Source organism: Centruroides vittatus, unplaced genomic scaffold (genome assembly GCF_030686945.1).
Source record: "Centruroides vittatus isolate TY-2023 unplaced genomic scaffold, ASM3068694v2 contig_854, whole genome shotgun sequence".
NCBI classification, from domain to species: Eukaryota; Metazoa; Arthropoda; class Arachnida; order Scorpiones; family Buthidae; genus Centruroides; species Centruroides vittatus.
Window position 1 is genome coordinate 2,271,891 of NW_027122558.1, and position 12,985 is coordinate 2,284,875.

At 33.7% G+C, this 12,985-nt stretch overlaps 1 protein-coding gene across 1 annotated transcript in view; it reads right to left on the bottom strand.

Annotated features, from left to right (window-relative positions):
* The window catches only part of LOC136982589 (SID1 transmembrane family member 1-like), a 101,330-nt gene that overhangs the window by 39,471 nt on the left and 48,874 nt on the right, over positions 1-12,985 (bottom strand). Inside the window, exons 17-18 of the mRNA XM_067279122.1 lie at positions 12,821-12,957; positions 9,621-9,723 (exon numbers count right to left, since the gene is read on the bottom strand). Coding sequence (XP_067135223.1) covers positions 9,621-9,723; positions 12,821-12,957 — 240 coding nt within the window. The remainder of the gene's footprint in view (positions 1-9,620; positions 9,724-12,820; positions 12,958-12,985) is intronic.

Sequence of the window (12,985 nt, forward strand, 5' to 3'; positions counted from 1 at the left end):
TTGCCAATTTAAATTTCCAAATGTATAGACCACTCCAACATTATTAGCTATATAAGCATCTTCCAAAACCCGATCCATTACTATAAACCCACACCAACAGCCTCGCGCTACATTCTGGCAATAATTATTATTGCTAGCATATACAGTAGACCCCCTATAACATAGGTTCATATAACATGGATTCGTATAACACAACTAGAAAATTGTGATCGGGTTCGTATAACACGCTAAAAGAGACTCGTACAACATGGTAAAACGTCATCACCAATTCGTGTCACGACAGGATTGGTCGAATCTGGACCAATAGCGGATATTGTACAAACCGTTGAGTTTAAACGAGCAGTGGACCTACTAAAAAACCATTTATTATTTAACGGCCATAAAAATTATATTTTTATTAATGATGTCTCCAAAGTTAAGTTATTTTTCTGCAAAAAACTTGCCGATCGGGAAACACGCGTTCGACAAGCTGCTCTGCGACAAAAACAAGCTTAAGCAATGGCATTGTCGAACGGTGCACACTTGGTAAGTAATCCTACAATTTTTTGTTTATAGCATAGTTTATATGGATTATTCCAAAAAAATTATACATGATTTGGAAATGTTGAGTCAAATTAGTCTAGAATCGATTAATTTTATGGAAGAAAACCTTTCAAACAGCCGTAGCCCCTAAACTTCACACATGCCGGGCTGTGATTGGCTCACGTATTTAAGTGACTCGTACAACACGGAATTCATATAACACGGAATGTATCTACCGTGTTATAAAGGGGTCTACTGTAGTCCAATATTATACAACAGTGAGTGTGGTTTTACCATTAGTTATGTTAAAATTCTATCAAATTTTTGGAAAGTCATTCAAATTCTTGTTTCTGCTGCTATATATGAAGAGGACAAGTGAAAGTTAAAAATGTTTATTTTAAGAAAATAATTGCTAAAAAAAGGATTAAAGCACTAGGTATGTTATTAGTTAAAATGACACTCCTTCATGCTTTTGAAACAGTAACAATTCAATTTATTTAAAGGCTGCTTGTTCAACTATCTGATACGAAAAGATAATGAATGAAGACTGATAAACTTAGTTCCTAGCATAGAAACTTTTGAAAAAAAAGAAATCATATTTTTAGCAGAAACTGGCCAATATCTTGAAAACTATTAGGTTTAAGAAAACATGACCTATTGCAAAAGTGCTTATTTTGTTGCATACAATTCATATAATGGCTCAAAACACCCCTTATAATCAATGTTTCTCTAATTTTTTTTGTAGCTGAGCGGAACATGCAGATTCTGAGCAAAAAATTTTTCTGAGCATATATATATAAAATCTTATTTTTTCCTATAAAAATTAAAATAATTAATTATAAAGTAGAGAGTAAAATTCATTTTAAAACATACTTCCATACAAAATATTATCTTTTGTCAATGATTTAATGTATTTAATCAAAATATACAAAGACAGAGTGAGAAATAAGTAAACAACAATTCAAATCGGTGTGCATGCTCACCTGTGCGGCAGATAATTCTCGTGCGCGGCAACAATTTGAGCAGTGGCTGCGCAGCTTAGAGGAAACATTGCTTATAATTAAAAAAGAAACCTTATTTTGTTCTGTATATCAACTGTTGATTTTCAAGATCATCAAACTTGTCCCCATCTGCTCTGTACACTTAGTAATTAGTCCCAATTTCCTATCTCCAATGATTTTTGAGAAAAAAACTACTGAAGACCACCAGTGAATCACCTGTATACACATATATACTGTACTGTACTGTACATATTCAAATATTTTGTAAATAAAAATAAATTGTTTAAAATGTACAAAAGGCAGCACAAAAGTAAAAATAATAAAATAGCTTTTTGGAGCATTAAAACTTAAGAAAAATTCTTAATTTGATCACTTTTAGAGTTTCATCAATTGTCAAAAAATACTTAAAACACCATTACATTGGAAACACTTGTATTGCCTTTTTCACAGTAATATAAAATGAGCAAATAAGTTGTTAAGTAAGTAAAAGATGAAACCAAAATGTGTAATTACAAATGCCGAATTATGAATTAAATATAGATTTTGCAAGTTAGATTCTTATATTCTTATGATGCCTAAAATTCACAATGGCATCAACATTATGAAAACTTATAGGATTTCCTATGTTGAAAATTTTTAGGAATGACGACGACACGAGAATCTCACTTGCAAAATCATGTTTATGCTTGCTAATTAGAAACATTATCCAAATTTCTGAAAACATCAAAATGATATTTTCTTTATTATGCTTCATTGCAAATGTAATTATAAAGTGAATTTCAGAAAATCCTGAACTTATGTGGAACACACAATTGCTTAATAAACGAAAAAATTTATTTTAATTATATTGCTCCATTTCTGCTTTATATTTTCAGTTGGTAACAACTTGCCTCTCTCTGGTCACCACCTTGCCAAGATAAGAAATCTTAATACTTCCAATGAACCACAAAATGATGCTGGCAGGAACGTAAGTTTTCAGTAGGGGCACCTCTGCCAGTAAGACCCATGAGGAGAAATGAAGCAAAACTGATCCAAAAGTAGTGTCTGACCCAGAGTGGAAGGCTACTTAACAAAGTGTTCCCATTGTCAGGGGCAACTAATACCTGGCTTTAGGCATAGGAGCACAGCCATTTCTGTGGAGATAACAAACATTTTTTGTTACACATTCACAGAATGATACTTTTCAAACATCAAACTGGGTTAACAAGATTTAAATTAATAATTATAATTTTAATAATTTAATAAGTAATTTAGAATCATCTAGAAGAAAAAAACTGACCCAGGATGGGACTTGAACCTGCAACTTCTGGTGGCCCAGCCACGTTAACTGCATAAAGTTATATCTAAATTTAAGTACATCTGGAAGAGAAGGATAGCTCAGGGTCTGAGTGGCACAACTGGCAAGCACACCGCATGGCAAGTGAAGATTGCTGGTTCAAGCCCCACACCAGGTCAGTTTTCTTCCAGATGATTCTAAATTACTTATTAAATTATTAAAATTGTAATTATTAATTTAGATAAGAGATGGCACCTAATGACTACCTCTAGTAGCAAATTACTTAGTATTAATCATTAAAATTAGCAGAGTTTTAGCCCGATTATTTAAGGTGATCGTTCGGTTATGTTTCTATAAACATATCAGGCTTCACTATGTTTGATATACCCATTAACCCCTCATTCACACACAACAGACAATACACACAAACTCAGTAAAAGTGTTTTGGGAACAATCCAACCAATGACACCAAAACCTGAAAACCATCCCAATGAATGAAATAGACTCCAGAAATAAATGAATTCATCATCCATACTTATTACACCATCGCAGAATACCATCTCTAACAGAGAGCTGATATAGAGCAAAGGGTTGTTGATCAGAAAAGAATAATTATAAAGGACAACCTTATTTCAATTGTTTTAATCCAAGAGACAAAAGCATTTTGATTGAGAGAACAATTTTGAGAACAATTACAAAGCATAAGATAGAGATTTATCTCAGAGAATGATAACTGGATGAGAGAGATGGCTGTGAGAAAGAAGAGGAAAATGGCAAAAAGATCACAAAGCAGGTAGAATTGTTAGCAAATAGTTTCTAAACATATGATAGAAATGTATGCATAAAAGCTTGCTGATGTTATGGTGTGTCTAAAATGATAAATAAACTCTTATGTATAAATAAAAAAAATTGATAATTTCTGATTAGAAGCACACTCAGACTACACCTACGTCAGGTTTTTCCTAGTGTATTCTGGAACACTGATAGAATAAATGGTGATTCCTTTTTCAAAATACACTTTTCAATTTTTGGTTTAAAACTTAATTATCATCCAGAGATAATTTACAACTGAACTGAAATTATTCTACAAAGATTTGTCATCAGGGGCAGCTGAAAAATCTACGTTTACCAGCACGTGCTTCTAGTCAATATAAAGCTCTATAGTCCTGAAGTGGTAAGGATAAAATGAAGACATCTGTGTTGTTACCAGTTCTAATTTAAAACTTTTGTTTTTAATTGAATATTTTTTCATGTTTTTAAAGAACATTTTTAATTTTTGATGGCCAAGTAGCTCACAGAGAAAGTTTGGTTGTCAAAATATTGTGTTCTGGAATGTTGAAAATGAATAAATGACAATTCCTTTCGAACAGACTGCATCTTCAATTTTTGATTTGAAATTTAATTACCATCCAGTGATATTTAAAATTGAATGAGAAAAGAACTTATTTGAAAGAACAAAAGTGGTGTGTGTGGCACCGACGTTTAATATGCCAAAGCTGACAGTATACGACCAATTTTCATTTTATTATATAGATATTTACATATTTATTGTTTTCTTGTTTTAATTTATTATTATTGCATTTAATAATGTTATTTTTATCTTAAATTATACATATTTGCTGTTTTAAGTTCACTGAAATGGGTACTGCTTAGAGTCTAGGAATTCACTTTCCATTATTTCTAATTGGAAAAATTTCTTCAGACTTCAAACAATTCAAATTTTGAATGGTCTTCTGGAATGAATTAAATTTGAACTATGAGGCATTGCTGTATATGCTATATTTTTTATGATAAATAGTGGCCATAAACTATTGCAATGTTGACTCCTTCCCCAATGCCTGGAAATCTTTCTACAAAATATAAATCCCCCTTTCTCTTCATACGTCATACACCCTTTCTGTGGTGTTGTGTCATCGATAGTAAGTAGTTTTCAACGGTTTGTGCATGTGCAAGGTCAGCTCTGTTTTACGTGCAGTTTTCTGAAGAATTTTCTAGATTTTACATGTGGTGTTGTATATTGCTGGAGTTCGCTTATTGCAAGGTACACAATGGTGTAAAGTCTTTTTATTTCTGTCAATTCTACAAAGAGTTACGGCCCACAAAAATTTTCCATCTTTCCAAGGGTCCATCGACCAGAAATTTTCTTTTATCCGAAATCTGATGACAGATCCACGTGCGCACTCCTAGGGCGAGTCTTGGTTCCAATTCCTTTCATTTCCATAACTTTATTAGTTCCTTAGTAATCCAGTGTTTAATATTGGTATTGGGACAATGGTCTTTGTTTTGGCCATGTGGTTTCCCGTTTAACTGCTCAAGGTAGTCTCGCTTTTGCAGTCGTCTTTATTTCTTTTTCAAGGTATTTTTTCTTTTATTTAGCTTTTTCAGGCTTTCCTTTATGCATTCAAGCCTTATTTGGGTATCTGGCGTTTTTCTTAAGTGTTTTCGTGAACTGTGTATGGGAATTTTTCGCTGTTTGGTGCGGCCAGAGTAGGGCAGAGCGTATTGTTGCATTCTCTGTTCCATTGGTGCTGATTGTGCCCTTTTCTTTGATTTCTACGATGTTAAGAGGCTTTGTTCCTTGTAACTGCGTCTTTACTCTAGTCAACTCACGTTTTTTCAAGCTTTATCGAAGTTTAGCCATTAGCCGTTCAGCGCAGCTCTGTGGGGTGAGGCACACGTGGTCGCTCGTTTTTGCCAATCTGCGTGCTTTATAGGCAGTGTAATGCCAGCCGATCGGCACTGCACCGTAGTGGCTATCAGCATGGCCTGTTATTTTAGTCTTTGGAGCATTCCTACTGAAACTAGGGTTGCGGCTGTCTTCTGCATCTGTTTTAGTCTTTACTTCTTTTTCTACCTCTTTTCCTAGCTGTCAGCTGTATGTAGCCATTCGGTGGAATGCCATAGTTGAGATCAGCATTTGCTTCTCTTTAACACTTTTTCTCTCGCACCCTTCGGAATTTCTGAGCTTGGTGTTATCTTGGACTTGTTTCTTGGGCAAGTGTTATACTTCATTTTATTTGTTGTCGGTGACTTTGGTGTGTTGTCTTGGCTGGCCTATTGTCCTTTTGTTCTGTGGGCCAGTTTTCTTTCCAGATAGTCTTCTTTCTCTGTCCTCTGCGGACTTTGCTTTTTGGCTCGGTTTTCCACTGGCATGCTATTGTGTTTAGAATGTAAATAAGGTGCCGACGGCACCTTATTTACATCAGTTCCACCAAACGCTCCTTGGAAGTTAGAATACATGAGCACATGGCAGACATTCAGCATGGGAGGAACAATATGACTCTTGTGGTTTATGCAACTGACCCTGACATCGAAGCGTCCTTCAACCAAGTGAGGATCATCATCACTTCACCTCTCTCTGAGCACCTGAGATGGTTGGAGGCTATTTCCATTTATAAAGCTAGCCGCATCACCACCTGCATAAATTACAAAGAGGAGCTAAATTTGTCCATCACCTGACAGGCCTTTGTGGACACTGATCTTTAATCACCAACTACCCACATGAATGCGCATGTCCAACACAACGTTCTTACACAAGACGTGAATTCGATTCTAATTTAAATATTCACGTTCTGTTTTGTTCTACGTTCTGTCACTTGTTTTTTGTATTGCCTGAGGAAGAACTATTTTTGTTTGAAAATGTTTGCATTTATCTGTCGTATCACCCACACCAGTAACAGGTTCCAGGTACATGATTGATTTCATCCCGGTGTTCTTTGAGTGTAGAAGTTTATTAAAGAAAGACCCAGTATACAAGAAAATGATACAGATAAGGTTCATTTGAAGAAAAGGATTTATTCCTTAATAATGGATTTAATAATGGTTAAATGAGTTACTTTAATTATTTAGCAAAACAGTCACAATCGTTGGCTTCTCTTTAAGTCAGCCATCACGAAAAGTGCCCTTTCAATGGAAATGTTTCTTTTTTCTACAAAATGTGACGTCAGATCGTTCAACATAGGGACTCAACAGAAAATTCACTGTTGAGTCAACTGTTGAATATAGAAATGTAAGATATGAAAACTTTGTAATTGTGTTTATTTCAAACAAGTATTTATTTATTGAGACTTTCTCACGATGCTGAGATGCAATTTTTAATCATATTCTTGATTTATTTAATTTAAAAGTTTTCCATCTCAAATTAGTAGCATCTTGCCCCTGTACGTCATACTTTTCCTGATAACAACAGAGTGATACTGATCATCTATGTAACTCCATTAGGGAGAAAATTTTTTAACTGAATTCACGTGACTTCCAGCCTATACTGAAAGTTCCTATATAGTTAATCAGGGCCTCTTCCTTTCCATATCTGGTCTTGACTTTCATCTATCTAACACCTCATTCTTAAGATGAAGGAAATGAAGGACAGATAAGCAGATGCACAACAGTGGAAGTTTATAGGTCTACAATTTTTTTCAAATTGTAGCCCAATTAGTGTTATCAAAATAGACAAATGGCATTTACCATATTTTCGTGGAATGACCAGCAGGTTGGTTTAAGTGCATCTTAGAAAGCAGATTAAAAACAATGAATGAGTTATGTCACATAAAAATGAACAAGTTTTTATTCTAAAACTGTAAAACATCAAAAACTACAATTATATGTTTAATTTCTTCATTTTGTCTTCTTTCTAAGGATGTAAATTACTCTTAGAATTCCGAAAGTGCTTTTTTATGTGTATTTTATTGTTATTTGATTGGAAAATGCAAAAATAAACATATTAAATTTAGGAAACTGCTGTAAATTATCTCAGCTTACACTGATTAACATTGGCTTTGTGTGAAATTTGAGAAGAAGGTGTTATTTTTAAGGTCAGGGTAGATGGTCAGTGTAGCCAACACTGACTGACTGACTAACTACTATTACTACTACTACTAGTACTATGACACATGACTTGCTATGACATACTATGACTTGACATTAGTACTATGTCAATAAGTCAATAATTGTTTTATTGTCAAGTAAACAAAAACTCTCTTCCTGATTTTAAGTTTGTGAAAGTTCAATGTTCAATGTTTTTATTTTATTGTACTTGGAAGAATGCTTTCTTTAAGGTTTAATTAATTAACTAGTTTTGTTAAATCTGATTAATTTTATATTTTAGTTGTAGCTTAACCGGCATGCTGAAAACTCCCATTTTTATGCAGCATGATGGTCATTCTGCAAAAATACAGCATCATGTCAAAATAAAAATATAGCTTATATTATACAATACAGGGTGACAATAATTAATCCGTACAAGTTTTTTGTATCGTAAATTTATTAAAGAAATGAAAATTAGCAAAACAACAGCATATAACAGCGACAATACTTTACGTATTAATCAGATATTCAGCCAGTTTCAAAGTGGACTCCTTTTGCTTTGATGTAGAGCCCCAAACGCGTTTTGAAATTCTCAGCGATGGGCCGCACTCTTCTGGAGACAGTTTGTCTCACTCCCAGCGCAAGAATTGCTTCAGCAACTCCAAACTTTCATAGCGCTTACAACAGGCCCTGGCCTCCAAAATGGACCACACACTGTAGTCCGTTGGGTTCAGATTCGGCGAGTACGGTGGCCATTCCGCAGACGAGATGAAATCGGAAAAATGAGCCTTGCACACTCTTGAGTCTTTTTCGCCCTGTGTGTCGGCGCCAAGTCCTGCTGAAACGTCCATTTTGCACTGCCAAAATGCTGCTGAGCCCACAGAAGTACCACAGCTTAGAGAATGTCATGATGGTACACATCTTGATTGATTTTGGCCCCTTGATCGACAAAAACAAGGGGTGTCTTGCCGCTCGCACAAATTCCGCCCCAAACCATGACTTACATTGGATTTTGTGATGTTCGATGACGGCTGAGCGTCCAGGAGCCCCCGCGGACCAGTTCCTGTCGTTTTGATGGTTGTACGGAGAAAAGCTTCTCGTCTGTGAAGAGAATGCACTCCCATTGTCGACCTGCAGCCCGACGCTTGAGTTAACGGGATCTTTGGAGTCTCACGCACTTGTGTTCATTGGTGAGGAGCTGAACCTTTTGGAACTTGTAGGGCTTGAGTACGAGTTCCTTTTTCGCCATTAACCACACCGATTCACGATTGATTCTGATCTCACGAGCAATTTTTCTCATGGAAACCTTCGCATGTCAGTCAACTCGCTTTGTGATGATCTTGCGGTTCCTAGACGTGTTGACAGTGCGCTTTCTTCCACGTCCGGGACGGTCACCGTTGTGGCCAAGCTCCTTGAATCGCCGAACTGCATCTGAGACTGTCATTTTTGGAACACCGAGCAGACGAACAATTTCACATTGATGCTTTTCTTGCCAGAATAGCTCCAAAATTGCACAACATTTGTTCGACACCATTAAAAGAATAAAGAACTAACCCTTATTACATCGAAAGTACATCTACACAGGCAGGAAATCATGGAGAATTAAACAATAGTATGTAAATTGGTGACAGTAAAAAAGTTCAGGTGCAGCATTGCTACAAACTTTGTACGGGTTAATTATTGTCACCCTGTACTATGGCAATTGTAGACTTCACTGTTGGGATTTGTAATACCTTCAGTTTTGAGAATCAATTTGTTATTACACTTAAGTTTTAAATTGATATGTCATAAATTTATGAATTAAAAGTCAAACAACTGTCAAATTATCAGACTATAATATGGCTATGTAATTAATTAAATACTAAATACTAAATATTAATTAAGTACTAAATACTATGTAATTTGTCTAGAGGTAGGCAGTTGTGTTGCCATCTCATACTACATTTCATAATTATAATTAATTTAATTTAATTTAAAATTTTCTATAATTATAAATTAAAATTAAGTATGTTACTTACTTAATTTCCATCTTCCCATATAATAAATTTGAGCACTGAGAGCTAAACAACACAATACATGAGCAACAGTAAATACAATCCAGAAGATCCATGAACCATTTAACTGTAAAAATAAAACTACTATTTATAAAAGCAACTACTATATGAATTATTGTAGAGATGACTGCATTTATTATAATCTAATTATTTTTCATTAATCTTTATAGAAGTTATTTTTGAGGTTGCATGATTTATCAGGTTTTAAGCTAAAAGTTAGACATTTCAATTTTTTCTAAAAAGAGTGGGAAAAAATATTCTAGAAGGTCCAACGTTGGTATATGAGCAGAGTAACCAGGAGTGCATTTTGTTACACATTTCATTAAAAATAGACAGATTGGCAATGTCTAACAATTGTGAGGTTCTAGACAGGTCAAAACTGTCATTACAATTTGAGTTGAAATATTTTTTGCAAAAAGAAAAAGGAAGCTCTCAATGAAACTATTTTTTCGTATAAAAAACAATGAGAATGTATAAATAATAGAAGAATGTAAGTCTTAAGATTGACCATCTCCAGTAGGGATTGAATTAAACGTCAATTTTGACCTCTCTCGCAACCTAAGTTGAGATCTCATTACACTTAGCAATGAGTAACAAACCACATAAAAAGCAAAAATGAAAAGTGACCAATTGAAATGGGCAATCAAGGACAGAAATTAATAAAAGCCCAAAATTTTAAGAATGCAACAGCTTCTCCTGAAAATTCCAAAAGGCAAGGCAATTGTTGTCTCTCTCTCTTCTAGTGCCAATCTTCGTCTCCATCTCCCTTCTGAAGATCAACATCTTCCCATCACCAGAAGTCGATGGCATCTTCCCTGAGCCATTGATGGAATTCTCACTCGTAAAAACTCATTCTTTTGGGAGTGTCTTGGAAAGGAGTCAAAAACTTAGTGGCTGTCGCAAACTTAGAACTTCCAAAATCGCAGAAATCTTAGTTCCTTTCATGTTAATAAATGGTTTGTTGTAACTGTAGAGTCTGTCTCAGTGCTGAATGCATCCAAATACAATCCTCCAGACCCCTCGTCAGCCCTGACCATCATACCCCCTATCAACAACCACACACACAATACAAAACTTTCAAAAGAACACATTTGTGTGCTACTGTTCTATCATTTCAAATGTGGCTACAGTGTAACAAAGCCTCATTATCTCATCTGTAAGGTAATTAGTAAGGACACAGTCAACAGGCAGACCTACTACAATTGGTTTGAGAAATTCAAAGATGGATATTTCTTGCTTCAAGATGAACCCTATCCAGGCAACGGTTCCACCAGTGACAACAACATTTTCCTGCAACCAACAGACAATAATTCATGATTAACAACCAGAGAATTAGCATGACAACTCAAAATGCTCCTATACACTTGAAAATTGACAAAGTCCTATCTTGTCATGACAAAACACCAGCACATAGAGCAAAGATGACCTTAGAGAAGCTGGCCAGTTTGGGCTGAAAGATTCTGCCTCGTTTACCCTATGGCCCAGACTTGGCTCAACTGACCACCATTTATTTTGCACCCTGCAGAACAATATTACAAATATACAGTTCAATGACAAAATCTATGTGAAATTGATGCTAAAGATTTTCTTCAAAGAAAAACAACAGTCATATAGAATGACTGTTGTTTTTCTCCTCATAAAATTGAAAGTTTGCAGCAAAGGTGGCGAGATATGATTGATATTGATGGTGATTACCTATTAGGCTGAACCATAATCATTGTTGAGTTAATTTTCAATAAAGTTTTTTCAAAATGTCTATATTTCACCTTTACAATCTGATAAATCAACTTATTACATATTTATTTTTAAACATTTTCCTCCAAAGATTATTATTTTAACCAGAATTTTGATGAAAATAGCTAAATAACTGTACTTACATCAGTTCCATCATCATCATTAAAGATTACACACATAAAAATCACTAAAATTAGTAATAGCTTTTTTAAATTTCTAATAAAATTACCTTCTTCTCAATAACTGGAATGAATTACTATAGAAATTCAACAAAACCCGTAACATCCAGTAACTAAACTTTTATTTGTTGACCTGATGCAGATCTTGTTTATGATCGAAAATGTTCATAAAAGATTTTACATCAAAATTTTGTTATTGAATGTTAATGATGATTATTAGTTATCCTCAACAGGAGTGCACTACTACTCTACTACCCTTACTTAATTGCTATTTATAAAATCAATATTATTTTCTAATATTTTGTCTTATTTTGGCTTTAGAGGAAAAATCCCTCAATTGTCATTATATTATATTTATAATTGTACATTTGTATTGTATTAAAGATTAAATAAAATAAAAATTAAATCATCTTAATAGCTATATGTAATTTGCTATAAATTTTAATGACTTATCACACCAGTTTTCAACTGGAAAGCTCACTGAAATTTTATTAAACTAATATGTACATTTCAGACTATATACACTTCCTCAGTTGGTTCCTATTAATGAAAACGACAGAATGACATTGCATGAGACGTGGTTACCCATTTTGAACACCACATGATACGTGACAACGCATAGATATTTACATGTCAGTGAAACTAAAAGATGGATACCAATTGTGAATTAAAATTTAATGTTAAATGCAAATTGAAAAATACAAAAATAACTGATAAGATATCAAAATGATTAAAACATAAAAAATTATTAAATAATAATGTAAATATACTTGTAAAAATGAGGAACATATTTTAAACATACTGTTAATATAAAATGGAAGTTATAATTTTACATCATTGTAGTTTCATACATTTTTTATTTTAGATTGTATGGCAGATATTGTATAAAATATATTATATATACCATATATTAGAAATATTTTAACTTATAACAAACAAAGTTATAACAAACTTTTTATGTTTTAACAGAATTATAACCAACTGAAGAAAGATATATGACCCAAAATGCACATATTGGTTTAATAAAATCTCAGTGAAGTTTCTAATTGAAAATTGTGGTGTGACATTATCAAAAGTGGTAAGTCCTTAAAATTTATAGCAAATTGCATATAGCTATTAAGGAAATTTATTACAATACAAAACAAAACAAAAAAATAACTGTAATAAAATAAAAATTATTATTAATCAGTTTAATAACTTATTCTTATATATATATATATATATATATGGTTTCTCAAAATTATTACTCACAACTCCAAGAACTCCGACAACAACAACAATGGCAAAAGAGAGATAAGAAGAATGTGAATGTGCATTGATGTCGGGATGTCTGGTCTGATAAATCTTTAGCATACATAAACCGGCAATCACGTACATGAATGCAGTATCTGAAATTAAAATTAAACCAACATAAAA